The 23,937-nt window shown below is 38.2% G+C and overlaps 1 protein-coding gene across 2 annotated transcripts in view; it reads right to left on the bottom strand.

Annotated features, from left to right (window-relative positions):
• Positions 1-2,960: 2,960 nt before the first annotated feature.
• Positions 2,961-23,937, bottom strand: part of PPA2 (inorganic pyrophosphatase 2) — a 36,720-nt gene continuing 15,743 nt past the window's right edge. For both annotated transcript variants that reach the window (XM_063422415.1, XM_063422414.1), the window contains 8 exons: positions 22,960-23,079; positions 20,533-20,619; positions 19,102-19,228; positions 11,631-11,758; positions 9,798-9,883; positions 8,737-8,806; positions 4,170-4,209; positions 2,961-3,142 (listed from right to left, as the gene is read on the bottom strand). In XM_063422415.1, the coding sequence (XP_063278485.1) occupies positions 3,114-3,142; positions 4,170-4,209; positions 8,737-8,806; positions 9,798-9,883; positions 11,631-11,758; positions 19,102-19,228; positions 20,533-20,619; positions 22,960-23,079 (687 nt within the window). In that variant the 3' untranslated portion in view covers positions 2,961-3,113. The remainder of the gene's footprint in view (positions 3,143-4,169; positions 4,210-8,736; positions 8,807-9,797; positions 9,884-11,630; positions 11,759-19,101; positions 19,229-20,532; positions 20,620-22,959; positions 23,080-23,937) is intronic.

The following is a 23,937-nucleotide window of genomic DNA, read 5'->3' as shown; positions in this document are numbered from 1 at the left end:
CAAGGACAGAAAAAACAAACCCTTTCTACCTTACTGATGTAACACTGGGTCTGCCTTTGCACTGGAAAAACTGAACTACAAGCTGTTAAAAAGATTCAGTCTCAGTAAAAGCAAGGGAAGCATGAAATACTTCAATCAGTTTAATACTGCTTTATGCTGTAGCTCACAAGTATTAACCACAGAAAAGTTATGGCAAGGCATAACATCTCCTTGCATAACATCTGTGAACAGTTCTCCCAAACATACCTCAGAATGACTTCCTATTCTTCCGGAGGTTTTCAGAGTATATCCATTATTACTAACAGCATGAAAATAACATCCTGACAGGGACAATACCATCCTATTCTCACAGCCCTTTTATTTTCACACTTTAAAGAATAATGAACATTACTTCCACGTAAGTAAAACTCAAGCCCCACTTTCGACTGGGGGGGATTTGATATGTGAACTCCATCCCAGTGAAAGGTACTATTTTGAGCAGCAGCTAATGACTTACACCAGTAAAAAGAACCCTCACTGTCACAATTGCAAGGGGAGAAAAAAAAAAGTAACCTCTCCTTTCTCTGCAGAGAGGAAATCAAGATGAAAATACATATTGAAAGAAGTATGTACATGTGAGTATTATATATTCAACACAGAAAAAAGTACAGTTAAGATGGATTTAAAAAAATGTTTCTCTTCATGTCCTCATTTCCAGGACCTATCAGTACTAGATATAAAGTTCCTTTCACAAAACTATTGAAAAGTGGACACTACTACACTTACCTTCCTGCTAAAATGAAATCAACTTTAAATAGAACAATATACACAAATAAATAAAAACAGAAGCCCTAGCCTGTGAAAAAAATGAAAAAAAAACCTTATTTCAGACTTTTTTTTGTCCTGGGATCTGAAAAATATGTTCTAGTTTCTCTGTCCCATCTCTCTACAGCTCCTTCATTATGGTTAATTTCTGAAATCCACGTTACTGGCATTCAGTGCATTCTTGCAGCAAGGCTACGTGTAACAGCACATCTTTATATCCCGCCTGGAAAAAATCTTCAGAGAATGAACATGAATACTTTCCTTTCCTTCAAACTACTTTCATCATGAGAGTCATCTGTTTATATATTCAATATGAAAGAAATACTTAAACATTTTCATATTTATGGTAGTGTTAGGCATCTTCGATCAAGTCAGTTTTCCATTTTCCCAAGTGTTACTAGTTATTTCCCTTCACAAAGCCTTATCTGATTTAGAAATTTATTTCTGCTTCTGAGATTCATAATCACATTCCATAAATATACTTAGATACTAAAATTTAGATATGCTAAAATTTACTTGAAATAAAAATGAAGTAACTTATCATCTGCCCTTGACAGTTCAGCTCGGGTACATTTGTAATTCGATATTTGGTTTTCACATGGGTACAACTTTTCACTCTATGTCTTAAAAAAATGGTAAGAAAAAGGACAGCAGTGACTATGTAGATGGAAAAGAATTTGATTTTACACAGTGCCCTTCATTGCTCAGCTGTCCTTAAGCACTTCACAAAACAGCAAGCCTCCTAGGTGTACTACCTTATGGGCAAATACAGCAGCTGTTCTGGGAGCCACAAGAGCTCACCTCTAACCAGAGGAATCTCACCCTGAGAGGCTGCATGTGAACACAAGGCACGCAAGAAACATTTACGCTGTTTAAGAAAACCTGGGAGGTATAATGCTGCATGTACTCAGAATTCTAAAGTATAAAATAAAGCATGGGAAATCATTGCTCAAAGTGTATGTTGGATGCAACTAGTCTCTTGACTACAAAGAATTAAAGTAGCCCCTAATCTGAGGTTTATGTTGCATTTCTCTTATCACACCTAAACCCTGTGTATAAAACAATGCTAAACTATGGGAGAACTTCATCTCCTCCTAAGTGCTGAATCCCAGACTGGAATCTCCAAAGTGACTGGTGCTTGTACACTAAACAATACACTAGAGGAGTCTAGAGAAGGGAAATTGTATCCTAAAATCAAAGAGACATTCCCAAAGTGACATACCTTTCTTACTAAAAACTTACTCTTTGTAAGGAAAAGTTAATCCTCTCTGGCAAGCCACAGCCTAATTTTTGCAGCTCTTTGTCTTCCATTTCCACCCTATGCCAGCGCCAGTAACCTTCTGTTTCCATCATCAGACAAAGCAGACAAGCAGCTCACCTTTGGTCGCAGTAACAAGCTGGATAAAGCATCTGTCTATATTATCATTTCCTCTCTTTCTACTTAATAGCTGCCTTTTTTGTCTTTTATGAACATTGGTAGAGATAGGCCAGACATAATCCTGCAGTAAGAAAAACAGGCAGATATTTGTATCATGAAAGTACAAAGCTCAGTTCTGTACATTTTTATTAATCTTGGCTCATTGAACAAGTAATTATCAAAAGCATACACAGTTCTAAAAATGGAAGTTTTCCATAAGGAAAATCCTTCCTGTCTGATGAAACACAGAAGTTATCAAAACAGGATGTAGAACAGAGAGCACACATGCAATCCTTACTTCAACAGTTATGGCATTAGCCCTTGCTAGTTGAATTAATCTTTGGAGGAATGTCATATTTTTTTTTAAAACAAGCATGCTCTGTTCCTAACTCTATGAAGCCTGCAGAGACAACTGGGCACAAAAGTGAATGCAACTCGGGAAACAGTCACCTGTCAAAGAACAAACTCCTAAGCCTCTTACATAAAGATTACTGTTGACTTCAAACGGATTAGTCAGGGTGGCCAGAAAAGCCCTGAGACGGAGAAATTAACACCCAATGGTTCAATTATTCAGAGATCTGGAGAACAGGGTTGAAGACAATTTATCTCTCATCTCATTCGGTACAATTTATGAGTGGATAAGAGCAGTTCTGCAGTTTTGAGATTTGGAAACAAACAAGCAAGCAAGCCCCTCCTCTTCCCTTTGCTCCACCCTACAAAGACAGAAAGGAAACATTCATTTTATAATGGCAGTGTTTATTTACATTAGAGAAGGTTTACACTAGTTGAAAAGTTGTTTCAACAAGAATTCAACAATCAGTGCTTTTGCCCATCTTCAAAGAAAGGGATGATTGTTAAGATTTAATGATGCACGTTCAGAAGACCTTCATGATCACTTGGGAAAAAAGTACCAGGAATCAACTAAAACAAACAAGCAAAAAAATACAAGATTGACATTAGTTCTGTACAACTAGTTGCACTCTAACAATTGGAAAAACAACATTCTGCTCTTTCAGCTACCTACCCTCCCATAATAATATTGCTATGTTAGCTCTATTCCCCACCCTGTGAAAAGCATGGCCTCAAAATATCTGTTCATTTTAATAGTTTGACTGTACTAATCCAGCAACAAGTTACAACACTGTTGTGACCATCCCTGGAAAACATCACAAATCAGGCAGATTATGTTCAGTTGTCTGCCAGAGGCCTGAGATCTAATACTTTGGTAAATAAACGCTATTTATTGGCATGCCATATAAAGGTAAATGGAATGCTACTTGATTTCCCATGACATAGGCTACACAGATGTTGCTTCTCAAACAATTTGGCACTTGGCTCATGACTAAGTTTAACTTAGTATTTCTGTAACTCTCTCCATCTCTTAAAGCACATTCCTTCTCTATAGTTCCTGCCAGCAGAAAAATCCTTTTTAAAGTAGCTAAAATTGGAAACGTAGGATGCATTCTTATTTCTTAAAGAAAAACACATGTTATATTAACACGAAAAATAGTCATAACAGCAAAAGGATAAAATTTAGTCTTTAGAACTTACACTTGAAAAGCAAGTATGGTTATGTCCATTTTAGGAAAAGGAGATGTTTAGTTAGGATTAGTTAGCTACTGTGAGGAATGACAAAAACTAAGGCAAAGCACCCTATCTCCTTTAAAAAGGATAAATGTCATGACTTTGCCTTGCATGATCAGTAAGAAAAAAATTTTGTCTTATCTTTTTGTGTGGACTACATTTTAACTCAAAAGAATTTTCTCCCACAAAGCATCCAGGAATTTCTGTTCATGTTCTATTTAACAGGAGATAGGCAATACCATATGACAGGATATAACTATTATGATTTTCAAATACACAAAACTGCCTTTTTGCAACAAAGTAGTCCTCATGTCAATTTTTAAAGCCAGCACTTAAGTCACATGACATCTGAGAAAAAAGGTACCTTCTGGGGAAACAGAATCTCCATTCGTAAACGCTGGTGCCTAAAAAAGAGGGAAAAAAAAAGATAGGGAAAAAAACCCAAACCAACATCTCAGTATTTACTTAAGGTTTCACAGATAGTACCCAAATACAAAGGTATTTTAATGTTAAAGTTAAGAGATACTAACAAAATCATAATTTTCTGTTGCCCCCATAGGACAATGTTCTATCTTGCAGACTTCTTACCCCCACTTCACAAATATCTCTGTTCCTCATAAATGACAAAACAAGCACATGAACAATGAGTGACAGATTAACACCTTACCTAATGCAAAGGGGATTTTTGATGACTATCGTCTTTGACAATAACAGGATTTGTTGTTTACATCTGAAGAGTAAAAATGCCTTTCTAGTTACTATATGTTTCACTGTCAGGTATGCATGTGAATACATAAAATTTACATTAAATACTGACAAACAATTTAAAATAAATGTGTGATGACACTCTTTTACAATTCCATTTTGACAGAAAAATTCAGTTCTGTGACTATTTGTTTTAAAATTCAGGCCTAGCATTTCAAAGCTGGATATGCCACTACCCAATCACAGAAGTGCACAGCCTGTCTTGTCTTGTAACTTAAAGCACAAAATTAAAGATACTTTTAACACATCTAGAATCACCCTGCCTCATGATGAGGATGTAAAAATGTTCCACTGCCCTTCCTTAAGGCACAGCAGCACGCAGGCTGAGCTACACTGGTGTGACACAGCCTTCCTGCATCTGAGCAGGCACAGGGCGCTCAACACTGAAGAGCAATACAAAGCCCATGAGCCAAGAAGGAAGAAGTGGGATTCTCCTTCCCACTTTACCCATGATAGTTACCTGCATGGGGGGCGTTATGTGACTGGTCTGAAAGGACGTACCAGTATGACAAACATAACCCAGGTCATATCACCAGAATATCCCCTCTTTCCAGCAAAACCCAAGCTTTATCTCATAAGACAGGGAGAACCAGAGGTCAACATCTACAAGCAGGTGCCTGCCACTTCTGGGATAACTGCTCAAAAAGCTTGAGATATGGACTCAGTGCTTTCCCACCATGACCAGATCAAAATCCCACTGAACCAGGAATCTCTTCACAACACAACGCTTTCATCTGGAACACCATTTAAAAACCAAATGAACAAATTAGTTAATAAAAACAAATCCCAGAGTACACAACCCCACCAACCTTTTGTTTCACAACTGGCCACTATACAGAAAATTCAACCTTTACTAAATCCCAAATGGAAATGTCCTTACAGAAAGTGTGTAGGGAGAAAGGCAGTCAACAAACTTTCCTGCTTTGGTCTGAATTATTCAAAACACATCAATAAATATACAGATTCAAGTTTGGTTGGGGATTTTTTTAAATTATCAGGACAAGTCAAATATTTTTCCCTGTAAAACACTGTTTTGCATTTTATCAAAAGAGACATCATCTAGCAAAGCTTTCCCAGTTCATTTTCCAGTATTATAAGGAAAGAATTATGTGATAAGTCTGAGAAACACTGCTCTACTAACTATATATAGATTGTCTTGGAGATTTTCCAACTTGCAAAGTCCTCAGCAGCCTCTTCACAGAGCAAGCAATTCTTAGGATTAATATTAAACAAAGGCTTGGCGGTTCTGGTCAGTTTTACAGATGGCAACACTTAAAAGCCTAAAATAAACAGTGTATCTTAGCACTAACATGTTCATCTACAAAGCTCTACTCCTCCTGGGTTTAGTGTGCAACCTTTACCACTGACACTGGAGTTGGGATAGACAGAACATCTTTAAGAGGCTAGAGAACATTAGTAATTTTCAACATGTAGTGTTAAAATTCATTTAGATTTGTAGTTGCAGGGGTCTGGTGTAATTATGGCTGGTTCAAACGTTCAATATGTGCTCTTATACACACAGATTATCTTCTGTCTCTTTGGAATTGACTGGTCACGGCAATTCACCTGCTGTGGAATCATTCTTAGTTTGCCCCCAGTACAGCTGGCAGCTGGTACATATGCCAACCATCTAGAAACTCGCTCAGTGGAATGGAAATTCCCCAACCCATACAAGCCATTCTAGTTCCTCATCTGTAAACTAACAAAAGGTCAAATAATTCTGAAAACAACTGGACTACACCCAACCAAAATCTATAGGAAATTCTGATAAGTGCATGCTTGGTAAACATTTGGTAAATATTTGAATGTTTTCCATTTGTTTCTCTTAAAGTTCTCTTGCTCACCATGAAAACTGTTCTATAGCAATAGTGAGTATTGCCTTTTGGTGTCTTTTTTGGTTTTTTGTTTTGTTTTGTTCCAGGCTTTTCTGAGAACTCAATATATCTGATTTAAGGCAACAATCACTCACTCAAAAATGCTGCAACTGAAATCTGATGGATTTCAGAATCCATCTGGAAGAAGAATTGTAGGGAACCAGCTCTCACTGCAGAAATAGCTCAGAAATTTTGCAGGAGCTGGTAGATGTCTCTCCATGTACTTGCATACAAGAACTCTGCTTCACCTTTCATTATTTTGTTTTAATCCAGGAACTAATAGTTGGATATAAATTAGAAGAAAAGATATCCGCTTTTAGTTTAAATTAAAAAAACCAAAAAAAACCAAAAGCAAACAAAACCCTCTGCAAACACAGGCAGCTTTCACTTGAAATCACCACAGCCATTAAAATTCTGCAGCCAACACTCATGTACTTTCACTTCAGTGTGAAAGACATGGATGTCTGACAACCAAAGCATGCAGTATAGTGTACCAGACAAAAAGATACCTGCTTAAAATGTGCAAGTCAATCTCCCTGCTTATATTTAGAGTTCAACTGTCCACAATTCCCATTTCAAGGCCATTTTACTTTCTTTAGTTTTTGCAGATTGGCAACTGCATGCAGCATGAAAAGTGTTTATAATAGAGTATTGCATACTTTCCCTATCTGGAAAGCACCAAGAGGCAGCATCCTACAAAGACATAATTAAAATACTTAGACTGAACTGAAACAGAATGATGGAAAGGAGTATGTGGAAACATACTTCACAAAAACACTATCACTTAGAAGAACGTGAGGCACAAAAAAAGACAGGAAGTGATAACATTTGATTAAAAGGGAAGCTTTCAAATTAAAAAGGCATTAAAGTTTGATACAAGGTATCTATTTTATGAACTGATTGTACTAACTTCCTCCTCTCCCTGAAAACCAGGGGAAAAAGAAGATTTGTTATTGAGAAACAAAATAAGACATCCAGCTGCTTTAATAATTATTTACCCCGCATGCCTCAAAGAGCAGAGAATGCAAAAGGAAATATTCCTTTGCACATTTGTTACCATTCAAATACATTTAGACTCGAAGTTTTAGCTGTATTTAAAGACTCAAAGTTGTTGCAGATTTTAAAGTACAGAGGAGGTAATTACTTGCTTATAGCTGTGACTGACATGTCTAAAAATATATTTGAATTCCAAAATGAGTTTTTCCTTCATTTAAAATTTACAGTCCCATTAATCAACATTCACAAATACAACATAGAGATATTTTTTAAAGAAGTGCTGAAAGCAAGGTATCTGAATAGGAAAAAGTTTGGTTTGACACATCTCTACAGCTTAAACCAACATTTCTTTGCAACTAAGAGTCTTATTGGCTTGTGACAAAACAGCATCCAGGACAACACACTCTTACTAGAAATGCTGTTGGAATGTTAACTGCACAGACAGTGGACAGCATGTCCTTTGACACCTCTCCTTGCATAATTACTGTGACTGGTGAGGTGAAACACTGGGTTCCCCAGCAGCCATGCACACATGCAAAATACCTCATGTGGTCATGAGCACAGGCTCAATAACAGCCTATGTTAGAAAAGAAAAAGTAATACTTGGAGGCACATTTCTCCATGTAATTTCTGGTAACCTTGCCTAATTTCTGGCATCCAAACTAGCATATTTTAAAATGGAAAAAGTTCTCCTCCACTAATATTTGCACAAGAAAGCATCAAACCTGCAGGACATTTTTCTTGCCTGAACAGGAAACCTGCATGTTTTAATTTTATGTTAATTTTCAGAATATGACAGGTGTTCTTTAAGAAACATTCAAATAAGCACTCCCTGTCTAAAAGCACTGCATTTAATTATGCAAGTAGACAAACAAAGGATCTGTTTAGTGATTAGGGACTACAGTCAGCTAGTCAATGAGTTCTAACACTGGGTGGTAACTCATGGCAACAGGGGAGACAGAGAAGACAGCAGGCTAGATACAAATAGCAGTCCCTCTTGCTATTCAGGATCAGAAGAAACAGCACCGCAGAAGAAGAAAAAACAAAACAAAACAAAACTCCAACAGAACAGTAATGAACCTTTGAAAAAGCACAGTTGGACAACTGCAATGAAAGGTTTGTATCACAGCACTTTTACTTCCCCACAACCTTTCTCTTCCTCTTTTTACTTAAATTTTTGCTTAAGGAAGCGCTATTTCAATTTAGCTGTTTTATTTCAGTTTTGGAGGTCTGAATAATCTTTTACAATAATCATTGAAAGAAAAAAAGGGGTAGAAAAAAAGTAAATATCCTTACTGACTGCACAATTGATCGGGCATCCTCCTCGCTGCAACAAAATGGACTGCCACTCACCAGAACGTTTGTGCTGAAAAATAAAATTAAACACATGCTTTATCCATCAGTGGAAAAGAGCTATGCACAATAAAGTACTTACGGAAAAAAACCACTGTCACATAAAGAGCTCAGAAATGTGTATCTCCAAGAAATAAGGAAGTCAAAACCACAAAATAATGCTGGAAGGAACAGGTGTGTGGAGGGGCGTTCTTTGAGTTTGAAGAGGTGTCTAGGCTGTGTATTCTGTATTAATGCAAGCAGTGCTCACACTCAGTGCTTCTGGCTGCTACCTTGGGTACAGTGCAGAGGACCACAGTCCAGAAGTTAAATCCCCCCAAGAAGTCAGTAGAATTAAACTGACACTCCCTGAGGGAGCTGAGGAACACCTAGATGGCTAACAGAGATGATGTTAGTATATTCCATCTCTTGTGCCTTGCAGGACGGCCAGATTCTGTGGCAGATCATGGAATTAACTACAGGTTAATTCAGCAATCTAGCTGCAGTATCTAACAAAAAGGAAAAACAGGCCACATAAAGCAGTAGATATCTGTAGTATTTCCAGACAAACTCTGGGACCATATACTTGGCAGAAATGTTCCCCTATGAATCTGTATCCTTTTACACAGAAAATGAGCTTGATCATGAGTTCTAAAGGTCCTACAGAATAAACTGTATGAACTTTAATTCCCCAATACAACAGAACGAAAAGTGACAAGAGGACCAAGATTCTCCCAAAACAATTCTGAACAAACACTCTGGGGCCATTTCTCAAAAGTTGAAGTAATGAATGTCACATCTATGTAATCAATATATTTCTGGAACCACTTAACAGTAAATCATCATCATTATAAAAGGTGCAATTAGTCAACCATGCTTTATTATCAGTGAATTATCAAACCCATGAATATTCCTGTCATCTCAAATTAAAAAAAAAAATCTAGCAGTTCACGGACAGCTGCAGCTTGTTGAATAGCACCAGTACAGCACAATATGAAGAGCAAGAGATGTGACTGGATACATACCACTTTATAGTACCTCCATCAGTTTTTTTATGAAGCAAATCTTTCCAGTGTTCATGGGTAGATTTAATAATTTCAACAGCAAAATCCTAGTTTACAACAAGGAAAGTTTTGTAAATTTAAATGTTATTAAACAGAAAAAACCCCCACAGAAATAGTTTATTAAAACCTACTATTTCACGTGTTATTTTAAGGCACCACCTTTGAAACCTCATTAAATTTCTGGAGAATATAACACCCTTTTTATGCAAAGAAACAAACATCACTATTTGTCAAATATACTGGCAACTGATTCAGGACTTTCCCTCAGTCTGCAGCCACAAAACACGAACCATACATGAAAGAAATTAAATCAGCACTAGATGCTAACGAGATCCCTACTGCTGTAGAAAACTGTACCAGGCTCTAAATGGGATTAAGTGTGTGAGCTATGACTCCACCCTTACAGATGCAGGTCAGAGTTTGGGTTTCCCCTCTAGAGATGTAATTTGCATTTACTTCATTAATGCTCAGTCATATACTTAAGCACTTGCAAGAATGTAACATGTCAGCTGCTTAACAGTTTCTGCTTGTTTGAAACAAAAATAATATTGGGGGTGGGGCTAGGATGAAAACTCTTCCAAAAATTAAAGTAAAATAAGCCTTTGGTGTCCAGATGATGACTGCTAGACTTGCAAAAAGCTGCCAACTGAACATTCACATTTGTTAACAAGGAGTGACTTGGAAAAGTGCCACTGGAACATTGTGAACTTCACCAGAGCTGCTGGAGCACAGCCACCACAGCCGCCTTGCCACATCCTGGGTCTCTAGAAATGCTTGAGAATTATTCAAGTGCTCCAAACTAGCTATCTCAGGGCATTTAGTTCCTCCAGGCTGAACTCCAATGGCCTGACAGGGATACACTGTTCTATTGTCACTCTACAGTGCAGGAAAACCTCTAAGAGCAGTTCCTGGGAGAACAGGGAATCAGGTTATCAAGCCTTACAACTCCACAACTGACAGATTTAAAAGGCAGTTTTAGTGCAGAGGGGGGAGTCAGGGCAAAACATGTAAAGTTGTCTGTGCTGGTTAGAAGGCATTATGTAACTTTGATAGGCAGAACTACAAGGCAGAACTGGCCGACACATGGACATCATTCACAAGAAACCTGTGACTCTTTGCCAAGAATAATCTACACAGAGCATGCAATACACAAGCTGCAAAGCAATTCTACTCAAATCACATCCAGCTTCTCTGGAAAAATCCAGGTATTTCCTTCAACAAGGTCTATTCACTGGTCTGATCTCCTTTCAAACACTGGCCACTTTTACTGTAAGCAGTCAAAAAGAAAAAGGAAAATAATTTCTCAGCCTTCAAGCCAAACACTTCACATGTTTTTACAAAGATTTACCAGAAAAAAGTATGCCTTGAGCACATACCAAATAAGAAAAATATCTGTAACCTATTGTCTTAAACTGCATACCCTTAAAAAAAGTAAGAAAAATTTACCAACCAGATTAAAAAAAGCCCTCGAAAGACAATCTATTCATTACTCTGTCATGGAGAATGAAAATGCATTGAAAAACAGCTAAAAACCACACCAATGCATGTGTAAATCTCATCAGGCCTAGGACAATTTTTCTTTTCAGACTTTCTTTAATGACCTGTGCATTTTCCCTGAACAAAGTGGAATATAGCAAATATTATTTAATCTTAGCCTAATAAATTGTATGCAAAAGTCGCTTCCATCAAAATCCTTTTTGTTAAGCCTCCTCCTTTACAACTCCAAAAATTCTAGGATGTATTATGGAGTACACATGACAGAATGATGCATTTTTAATTTTGCATTATCTTCACCTTGTTCTTAAATTCTCCGTTAAACGCAAAGTGATTTTCTGGTTTACCATCAGGGACTTTATATAATTGGAACCAGTCAAGTGTCGCCTCAAGATAACCTGGTTTATGCTTCCTGACATCATCAATATCTGTAGGTTAAAAAGGAAAAAAAAAGAAAAAGAAAAAAGTAAGGACCGATCATTTTCACTCACAGGTTTCAGAACATTAATTTTTTAAATTTTCCTAAAGAATCTGCAGCAATTTGATTTCACTGAATACTTTCAAAGTCATTGGTAAACTTCACTTTATTACATTAGCTGCCCATAGTTGCTACCTTATGATTTCACAACCACTCTAAGCAGGTAAACCTGTCATCTCCTGCCTGCCATTAATTAAGACCCAAAGGTACAATGAATAGAAGGACCATACTTGTGACAGGAGAAGAAAATTCCATATTTATCTCAGTAGGTAGCTCTTGAAATACTTAAGATTATTAACTGAGGCAATTTTTTCCTCCAGCAACTGCAAGGACTAAAAGCATTTTTTTGATAATGAAAGAATAGTTATAAAAACAATTGCAACACATGGATCTTTAAACCATCACTTCTAAACAAAATACAGGCATGACTTGTCAACATTATATTAAAAGGCACTCATTTGCTCACATTAGTTCCAAATTCATTCCCTTCAAGACATGACAGAGATGTGCCAGGAGCTCAAAACACAAACTTGACTGATAACCTTGTGGTATCTGCATATTCACAGCGATAAACAATTCTCCTTCTACAATCCTGATGGACAAAGATTTGACAGGACACAAAAAGGAATGTATTCCATTTGTGGGACACCCTCATGAGGCCGAGATGAATACTGCTATGGTGTGTACAGAGAGATGAAACATCACATAATTCTGCTTGAAGACTACACTGTCATATTAACAATGCAGTTCTTGATCTTACAGCCCTTGCCTACTGTGCATATGAAACTTTAACGGGCTGTCCTTTGAGACTACCACCACTTCTGTCACTTGGAATGGTGTGGTCCTATCAACCCCTTAACAAATTATCTCCCTGGCAACATGTTTACATAGATAAGCTTCCAACACTTTTCTAATTATTTTTGTAATAAAGGATTTTGTAACTGGTGTAAACTTCGATTTCCTTTCCACAGTCACTTCTGATGGAAATGGGAGCTGACTTTTTACTGCTATAGTCTACCAACTATTTCATAACCTCACTCTGCTCAGGCCACCTTCCATGGTGTTACTCTCCTCTAGTATTTTGCAAGTCATTCGCTCATGTCTCCGTTCATTATTCCTTCTTGCTCTCTCTCAATACTGCCAGGTTACTTCATTATCTTCTCCCATATGCCTTACTTGATGACATGTAGTTGGCAGTGATTTTTGCTAAGATACTCTTCTGTCTATCCAGTCCAGTCAGAGTTGCTTAGTCCGTGGAATTGATACCTAGTCACGTGCTTTCCATCTTTAAGCACCTAAATGTCTTTTAAAATTTCACTGTGAACCTGGACAAGGACATAAAAGTATTTCTGAACAGAACAGTAAGAGAAGAAAAAAGATCTTGTGCTACAGACCATTCAATTCTCAGCAGACCACCAAGAGAGATGACATGCAGACTGAATGGGGAGACCAGACCTATGTGACAAGACATTCTGAGTGTTAATAGGCATATCATACATGCCACTCCCAAATTCCACTGCATTGCCACTACCCAAATAATAAAGCACAAAACCTTGAAAAACTCCATGTAAATTTTATCTTTGCACACACTTAACAGGGCTACGTGTTTATGGGCTCAGAATAAAACACATTTTGAACTTGGCTGCTGGCCATCTGCCTGTAGGAGATCAGGGAATTTCACTGGCAGAATCCCAGAAAAAAGCAAGGGCACATAAGGCTGTGCTAGAGGCAGGTCTTCTAGTTGAAATACGTGTTCAAGAGGACAAGAAGCTTTTCACTAGGATGGGTGGGCAAGACCAACCAAGAAGGAATGATTTAGAAAAGGGTGGGATCTTGGTTGGAGGAAGAATGCTTCATTTGGGCACTAATAGAACTGCAGCTCCAATTCAAATCAATTTCAGGACTCCAATGTATCATCCTGTTCTCTCCAAGCAAGAGAATGTTCCTCCTCCAGCTTGAGCCAGTGTCATCTCCTCCTCCTGAGAGGTTTGAATTCACAATATCTAACACTTGCTGAAGAGACAGTGTCTCCTCAAGTCTGTGAAGCATACCAGGGTACTGCAGCAACTTCCTTAGCTCCCAGCAGTGGACAAACTCCAGACCTCCATCTCCAGACACTACTTAAATTCAAGCATACTTTCTCACACTGCTGCTCCTTTTTTCTGCTTCCTGTTACAGCAAAAGTCTCTCCTAACTGTTTCTCCACACCCCCTACTTGGTTATTTGTCTCCTACTCCCATAAAAACTGTTCACCAAAAGTGCTTTACAGTCTACTAACTGGCACTTGGTACTTTTCTCCATCTGTTGTCCCTAATTTATACATTTTATTTATACTTATTTGAAGGACTCAAATATTAGGACAGGCTTTGGGATAGACTTTCATTTTCTCCTTTTGTTATAGATTTTACCCTCATGGATAGAATTATCTCCCTGAATTTCACACTCTCCCTACTGGAAAATACCCTGCCTAAGGAAAATGACTAAACACAATTATACTACAGCATTATATGGATGCTGTATATTCTAGGTTTGAGGACTAAAGAAAGGGGGCATTAGTTGCTTTTATTTCCTGGATTCCTTGCAAGTCATTCTACTTCATCCCTACGCTTCACTTCACTACTCTTTACTTATAAAGGACAGCTATAGAAAATCAAGTGAAATTCAAAAGCTTGATTAAAAAAAAAAAAAAACAACTCCAGAACATCAGTATTACAATGGAAGTTGGTGGCAAGCAGAAGAAAAAAGTGCAACAATACAACAAAACAAACCCCAAAAAGGAATCAATCCTGTTGCTGTCGAGTCAGCATGTAACACAAAATAGAAGGAAAACAGCAGTTCTTGCATCACTCACTCAACAGCCACCTCTTCAGTTCATTAAAAGTTACCACAGAAAAATGTAAAAGACAGTTTGCCTTCCACTGAAATTTAAACAGCCTCTTTGGGATATCAGAGGGGAAAGGAGAAAAACAACACTCAGTAAATAGAAAAGTAAGCAAAGAAAGGTAGAAAAAAACCCCACAATAAGCAGTATGATAATTTGTTACACTAATATCTACAGAAGATAAATTCAAATTATAATGATTTTTAAATAAGCAAACAATTTAGATGTCTTTTCTGCAGTAAACACTGTTAAGACACTCTTTTTTGACCTTGACTGCTTATCTTCCCTTAGAACTATGTACTTACACTGATGTTAAAAGGGGCAGGTTTGGGAGCAGCAAGCATGTACATGGCCCAAAAAAGTTTCTTCTCTGCTACCAAGCCCTGCTCAAAGCGGCAAAGCAGCTCAAGCTCCCACAGGAATGTTATCAGCATATCCCCACAGGGCTCTAAGTGGGAATTTTGCTATACTGCCTGTATACAACCATAAGTCAATTTTTCTGGGCACCAAAGTTAAGCACCAAGGGTTAAAAAGAGACAGCAGATCACATTAAGGGTTGCAGTTCAGTGTCCATATGGAAAATCTCTAGAGGCTGGCACCAAGAACTGCTGCTAGCTCTCTGTCAAGGGAGTGTGCCAACATGAATGCAGATATCAATACTAGCTGCCTTTACAGAAGAGAGCAACAAAAGCATTTGTACAAAACTACCATTTTTAGTACAACAGATGCTGCTTCTTGCAAGCAGAGCTAAAACAACATGTTTGCAGCAAGCTTTCTAAACAAGGTCTGTGAGAAGAGAGGACATATGTTTTTAATAACATCTTATAAACATTTACAGGAAGCAGAAGCTACATTCCATATAAAGGCATTTGGTGTATTTTGTGCAGGGGATAGGAGGGGAGCCTTGATACAGTTAATTAATTTCTTTATATTGACTGCCTACACAAATCCACAACAGAAGTCTTCTGGGCCTCTGCTGCTTCTCTGTGAATAAATACACTCAGATCTGTAACAATATATGGTACAAAATACACAATATGCCTTAGTTTTACCATTTAGGGTTTGATCACTAAACCCTATCTTGAAGTGTGTATTACAAAAGTAGCACGGCAACACGGCACAGTTAACTACACCAGTGCCAGCAAATGGCAGCACAATAAAGCCAGCAGACATCACCAACTGCTGTTGAATAGATCCTGGCATCCTTCCAGTGAGCAACGGCAGCACAAATGGCTGCTAAGATTCCAGGCCAGTAAATCACCTCCAAAATGCCATCCAGCATACATGATTAGTCCAATTTGCTGAAGAAGCACAAGATGACCTTCTGAAAGTCAGACTTCATAAGCTGCTTCAAACACAATTCCTGCATCCACTGCCAGTGATTTTTAAAATTTCTTGACCAATATGAAGAGGCCACATACATTTGACCAAATCACAGCACAGAAGTATCACTCATCCTCTCTGACCCCGAATCTGATCAAATACCCAAGTGAAATCTAATACATTAAATTCAATCCAAACTATGAGATAAGCTGACAAGCAACCTTTCTACTCCAAGAATTTAGTTCTCCTCCTGCCTATTTTACAAAAAAAGTGCAACAAACAAAAAGCAACAACAACAACAAAATAAAGAAAACAATCAGGCCAACACTAAACACCAAGTTTTAGTGTTTCAGTCTGCAAGGAGCTTTTAGGTCCTTTCTCCAAGTCGCTTGGTCTGAAGTTGCTCCACTGGTCCACTAATGGCCACCTGCCTAGCAACTGCCTGAGCAGAAACACAACAGCCACAAAGACAGATCTTATTGAAATAGATAAATCTGAAGATGTCTAATTGTAGTATAAAAGGAACTTTCTCACATAGATGTCTGCATCTGACATTCAGCTTGTATTTGGTGAGAGACTGTCCCCATGCTCACCAGAATTAAGTGCTTTTATTTCAGATTACCTTACAAAGAGTCCAAAAAGACACTGCCATTCCTACTGATGACACAGCTGCCACTTCAACACAGTGCTAAGTATGGCCTATCATTCCTGGGCATTGTCACTATAAACAAGAGTTTCTCACTGCTCTGTGTGAAAGAGAGAGTTCTAGGCAGGGTTTCCAATTTAAAACAGTATTTATCAATAAATGCCTGCAGGACATAGTGCAGTGGAGTGCTATGAATAAACAATGAGAAACACTCAGAAGTTGTGACTTCTCAGTCTTGAGTTCTGTGAAGTCTCAAAAAATCAACTGCACTTATGAGAACAATCACAATCCCAGGAGAATACTCCAGGTACCTGGGGTGTGCTTAAAGAGACATGGAGCGGGCTCAGGACGGGGTTTGCAAGTAATCACTGCTGTGGTGTCTTGGAATTATCTTTTCCAAATGTTCACTGGGGGTTCTGCACATACTGAGCTGAAAACAGATGTAATGATTCTCAATGCAGTCGGAAATGTTTAACAAACGATACAGAAGTGACTGGACAATATTAGAAGGCAACACTTATCCTCATCTTCCCCAGGAGTCCACCTCCGTAACACAGCAGCACATCAATTACAGAGGGGGAGACTGGTTTTATCCATAGCTGCCATCCCTTTATGCTGAAATAATTAACAACTTTGGGAAGGGGGGAAAACAAGTACAAAAGGACATACTGTACTGCCTGCTCTGACAGATTTGTTTGTTTTCAGACCAAAGAATGATTGCTGTTAAACACTGCAAGCCAGTCATATTCTCTGAAAGCAGATGGGGGCTTTTTTTCCTCTCCCTTTTCTTTCTTTTTTAAATCTTGGGCTGCAACTGCAATCCCAAAGGGAAATCATATTAAACTGGATAAATATTTCTACACTTCTCTGAATCTCAGGACAGTTCTACAAGTTTTGCACATATTCCCCGGTAAGAAAGGATGCACAAAGGAATCAACTACAGGCAATGGTTTGCCTATTCCTTCCACTTCTTTAAAAAACCAGAGCAAGCTTTCAAATACAGACAGTTAAGCCCAATTTATAAATAATATTGGAATAAACTGCCACAGTTTTGCCCCAATTTAGTGAACTCCTTCTGTACTCTCAGTCATTTTTCTGACCACATTCTTTCAGAAATTGCTAGGGAGAAAAGGTAAGTCTTTAAGCAGAACAGTGTCTAGAAATGAAGTGCTATTCACTTTTAACTACTGACACTTACATTGCATTTTACTGCACATTACAGAGTGGTTTAAATTGATACTGATATTAACAGCTAACTATTACTTACTCTTTCCTTAAGCTGAACTTCTTAATCTCTAACTGCCAAAGTAGTAAAAGAGTCATAAACACTATGCAGTAATTCATCTGCCCAATGATTTTAATCAGCATCAACCCAAGAGTTTCCTTTTCCTCATCTCCTCTTCTCCCCTTCTTTCCCCACAAATCAAGTATTCTCCATGTGAAAGTAACCTGCAAGAAAACTGAGAATGAAGGGCTAGTCCAGTGACATTCAGAAAGCATGAAAAAACTCAACAGCTGAGAAAAATACTTCCTTAAAAAGCTACCGGATTGCTCTATTTCTACAGAAAGGCCACTCTGCACCTTGGTGCTCTCTTACCAGTAAAGAGCAGGCTCTCCTATATACCTGATGGTACATATGGTTTTTGGTCTCCTAACAATCACTTTTAGATGAACATTGTCACTTAATTCTCATGATTCCCAGTAATATTCCATTGAGGAAGCAAACCTCCATTTATCCACATTCCTGCAGTTTTAACACATCTGCAACCCGCATTACACCTCATATGCTATTCATATGGACACACTTCAGTATTCAAGTTTCATTTGGATTGCAGAATGACGATCACAGGGAGGACAAGTCTGAGTAGGATATTTCCCCCTGCACAGCTAGTCATCATCAAGGCTGACTAGGGTGAGCTGCATTTGCAGGTTACTTCGCAAATTTTCAAGCTAAAAGGTGAAACCTAATTATTCATACTAAGCAACAAATTCTAGAAGCAATCCTTTTAAAAGTGGCAAGACACTGGAAATGTACAGCCTTTTCAGAATGCAACACCTGCAAATATAAAACGAACAAATGGTTTCAAAAAGGAAGATGGTAGTGTGCTACATAATGTAAGTGGGTAAATATGCACTATTACACACGAGATAAGACTGTAGTTATTGGAGGTCACTTTCTAAGGCAGTTGTGCTTCAGAAGTCGTAACACTTTCTGCATGACATGTCCTCTTGGAAGTCCAAGCAAACCATTTCAGAAGTTTAGTATGAAAGCGAATATGCCCTCCTTGAAAGAAGCACGTGAGCTGAACAACAACAACAACAAAAAGAAAAGTCTTGCCTTTCCACTGTCTGTCTCTTCTTATCCTGGGTGGCCTAAACTCAGGTACCATTCTGCTGTGCACGTTTCTGACACAGCTGCATTAAGAAAGACGAAGATACTTGCCATGGATTTTCTGAGCTTCTGGGTCATCTGCACTGATGGCAATTATCTTCCAATCTGTCTCTCCTTCATCAACAAGAGCTAAAACACCCAAGACTTTCACCTGAACAATCTCACCAGAAGAATGAATCTGAAACATAATGTAAGACCATAAAGATTTGGAAAACAACATATAGAATTTCTCTTTTACCTTTCAAAAAAAACAGTTTTACATTTTTGACCAGCAGGCAGTAGCAGAATTTCAAGATAGATCTGCAGACTCAGTATACATCTCTATAGTATTTCTAGCCTTTCTCCCATCATTACTATTATCCAATCGTCAAATCTCCAGTAAGCATTAATTTAAGTAGACAAGTAGCTAATTTTTTTCCTTCCCTTTTACCCTAGTTCCCCCACACTTTCTTGGTCTTCCCTCCAAACTGCAAGTCAGATGTGTCTCATACTCATTTTTTAACATCTTCCTGTCCCTTGACTCTCTACTTTCTGAACTCAGGGTCCTAATTTCTGTCTTGCTATTCCTTCCTCTCGACTCAAATATACACATATAAACACATAGCACTCCCCTAGAAATACCAACACAACAGATTTTGCATTTTCTTTAGAACTTTCTCCCTGCCAGCTAACATTTCCTCTTTAACTCTTTCTGGATCCCTTGAAATTAATATTTAGGTTTCTTACCCCTAATAAAGCCATTTTCACTGAGGTCACCTATTAAATTTCCCCTTATCTAAATATCCTAAGAGATCCCTCTTTCAAACTCATCCATTTCATAACCCCATTTCTGATACACAGCATTGCTCCATTCCTCTAGATATGTAGAATTTTCTTTCAGAGAGCTAAACCTTTCATTTAGACCTATTAATGGTGTTTGCTGCACCTCTTTTCCATCCATCCATCCACTCCACGACTGATAACTCTGCAACACTGCAGCAGGTTCCTGTCTTCTCTAGAAAAGAGGATCTACTTCTGTTTGCACCCATGAGTAAACTGAAACCTACCTGCTTTGTGGGTCTAACTTTGTAATTCTAATGTGCATGATGCTGTCATATTTCCTCACCTTTCAGCAACCTATTCCTACCTCCAATACTGCTAACAGGGAAAAAACAAGTAAATCTTTTCCTCCCTCAAAAATCTTAACCTGCACCTCCTTAACTCAAAACTTACTGTCCAGCCACAGTCCACAACTTCAGGATGTTTTTATTTTCCCTTTTAATCAGTACAAACACTTTATCAAATCCTACTTTCCCCCTCCTTTTAAAAAATCCACCACTTCCTTACCTATTCTCTCCTTAGATACTCTACTGATACTTTTGTCAGTCCGTAACATTATTAACACATCTTTTCTTGTTTTCCGTCTGGGCTTCTCTTTCAAAAGTTGCTACCAAATTATTAAGTTAACCTTGATAAATTAAGTTAATCCTGATAAATACCAACCTTCGAACCTATTTCACAAACGTCAATGGGATCATTATCCCCACAACATCCTGTACTGTTATCCGTATGGTTTGGATCTTCCCAGGTCTGCCAGAGGAAAGAGAACCATCAGTTATCAGCTGAATTGCAATTACAACTCATCTTACCAGTAAATTACACAGATTAGCAAAAGCAACAATAAAAACATCAGCTTTCTGAGAATAGGTTTGCTCAATGGAAGAAGAAAGAACAAACAGCCAGTGGACTGACACTGAGTAACTCACACTAAGGACAAGTATCATGAGGACATGCTTTTCCTATGTCAATGACTCAACGTATACACTTCACCCAATTGCAACTATTAAGGTATCAGAGGACCCTAAATACTCATTTTTTTAGTTACTAGTGATAGTGGTATCAAGTTAGGACATCTTACAATTACATTTTGTCATACTTGTTAAATATGATGATGTTAACATAAGTTGCTTTCTAAAACATCTAAGCTTGAGTTAACTCCTACACTCCTATGAATAGATTTGTCAGCACCCAATAAGCTTTTTAAAGACTTTAGGTTTAGGTGTGTAGTATTGCAGAGTATTTTGAGACATGTACATTCCAAAGGACAGCTAAGTGTTTAAGACCAAAGAGGCAAGTTTAAACCCCTGCTCTGAGCACTGTACAAGCAAGGAACCCTAGCCACGTCAGTATAACTTCATTACTACACAGGTACTTGTTTTTACTTTTACTGGCAAGTAATGACTAACTCATTCTACAGTTAAGAAGCTTTTCTGTTAATAATTGTGAGCCTGATTAAGTCTTGTTGAAAAGATTATATAAAACTTTCTTTTCCAAGGAGCTCTACTCCTGCTGTCCATGATCGTAATTCCACCTCAAACTTGTTCTTGAGAACTTGGCTGATACTGGAAGGCAAAATGGTGAAAAGAATATGCTCAGGTATTTAAGTAGTAGAATCATTATCAAAAAATTGCTGAAGTGGAATCAAAAGAGAATTTAAACTTACTATATATTTTTCCAGTACTCCTCACAGAATCAACTAGGTTGGAAAAGACCTTAGAGATCATCGAGTCCAACCCAACACCACCTCATCAACTAAACCATGGCACTGAGTGCCACATCCAATCTTCTTTTTAGAGGACACTATCTCCAGAGACAGTGAGTCCACCACCTCCCTGGGCAGCCCATTCCAGTGCCTGATTAGTCTTTCTGCAAAATTTTTTTTCTAATGTCTAGGCTAAACTACTCCTGGCACAGCTTAAGACTGTGTCTTGTCCTTCCAAAATGCTTTTTATTTAGGGCTGCATTATCCCAGTACTTCTTTTCTGCCCAGTCACACCTCTTCACCTCTAGGTTAGAAGGAAGGAATAGTATTGTTCTCTGGACCACACAGCAACTTCTGCTATGACAGCAAATAGTCTAATAACTAAAAAATAAAAATGGTAATTATGTTCAGCCCTCCCCAGCTCACAAGGTAACAAGGCATGCCAAACATTTCTCCTGAGGAAAATATTCTAAGTCCAAAATAATGCACTTTGTGCAGGAAAACAGTCACATTTTCAAATAATTCTGGCTTTACAATAAGGAACATATGACTTTCAAAACTTTAAATGGAACTGTTTGTCTCCAACTATACCTGCTTGGAAACTCTGTCTACTGGCACTGCTGACTGGTATATCCAAGCATCTGCATAGTATCTCCTCTCCGGAGATGAAACATGTAAGCAGATTTTTGAGACTCAACTTCCACTGCTTTTACAGTTAAGTGCAAAGAAAATACACTACTCTTTTCAAGCTCCATCAAATTCCTCAGTACTGAGTGAAGTCTAAAGTGCCATTCACAGAAATGAAAATTTTTTAACTTTTCATTATACTCAAAATCTCAGCCATTAGTTGGGTTTTTTCAAGGCTCAAATTTTGAATGTGTCATGATCAGTAAAGTCTCACAGTTCAGAGGAAAGTTAAAGGGAGGCAGTTGATGTTTAATCTAAAAAAGAACAGCCCTTGTGTTCCTTTTTGTTAAAGATATTAAGAAATCCCAGTTAAAATTAAGCTGCAGTACTTGAAAATCCTAAATGAGTTTTAAATAAATGCCTTGTTCAAGCTGAAAAGGTCTACTTGACAAAGTATTCTTGAATGGCAGACCATGACAGTTTAATTCTGTCACTACAGTACAGAGACACAGACTAAAGATTTGAGACTGCTTGATCATTTAACTCCTTCCTGAAAACACAGCTCATATTTACTCCCACACCCAAATTCTGGTCAAAATTTATGGACACAATAAAGTTCAACACAAAAAAATCCTGATTTACAAATGTATCAAAGAGAATCACCCCTCTTGCAGCTGATTTGCATTCAGGCAGTATCCAAGATTTACAAGGCAATTTACACTGAAGACAGAAAACTTTCACCATTATAACAAAAATGTTACCTGTGGGAGGGCACCATAATTCCATATATAACCCTTGTGAGGAAAGATATTTGCCACATATCGAAGCTTGCCTTTCTTTATATCGTGTTTAATGGGATTCAACGGCTCCTCAGTGGCAATCTAAGCAGAACGTGAAAAAAGGCAGGGGAAGTGGGGAGAGGGAGAGAGAGAAGGAGAATGTTAAAATGGAATGCAATTCATTCCATACACAACCAGTGAGGAAGATCCATCTGACAGCACATGCTTGTGGTTTGAGGATTATTAAAAGTACGATAGCCTCACTCTGAATCTCAAGGGTCATATTCAAAAAGCAGCTTATTAAGGTATTAAATAATGCTGTAAAGTATGCAAGAAAAAATGAATCTAGAAGAGAAAGTAATAAATTTCTAAGGAGACTGTCATGGGCAAACATAAAAACTGAAAGGAACTTAAGTCAGAAGCTCTTGCACTTTATACAAGTCCAACAGACATGCAAATGGTGGCACATCTTCCAACAACAGGGGCTGTGACAGCCGCGGAGGAAATATTTCATGTTCTTGCCCTCTGCTCCTTGCTCTCCAATTGCAAACACCCCTTCTTTCCATCACCTCCCAGCATACAAATGCATTTCCACAAGCACAAGTTCCTCATAGTCACTAGATGCCAAGTTAATGCAGATTTGGAACAAGTTAAGCTACCATTCGAAGAGGGCATTCTTATTCCTAGAGAAGCACTGACAGAAGAGCTGAACCACAGCTGAACAGTAACATCCTCTCCCAAAGCCCATACACAAACCACACACATATAGCCACTGCCTGAGTTACCCACCACAGCTAATTCACAATGTAACCACCCCTTGACACTCCACACCACAGTCCAAACCATGTTAGCTTGGCTCTTGCTTACAAACACTCATCTGAGTTGCAAAACATCTGTTACAGGCTCAAGTGATTACACCCAAGTGGTGCATAGCTTCCCTGCACAAGCACGCTGCCCTCG

This window comes from Prinia subflava, chromosome Z (genome assembly GCF_021018805.1).
Source record: "Prinia subflava isolate CZ2003 ecotype Zambia chromosome Z, Cam_Psub_1.2, whole genome shotgun sequence".
Classification (NCBI taxonomy): Eukaryota; Metazoa; Chordata; class Aves; order Passeriformes; family Cisticolidae; genus Prinia; species Prinia subflava.
The sequence above is the reverse complement of the archived record's forward strand: the minus strand, read 5'-3'. Positions and strand labels throughout refer to the sequence as shown.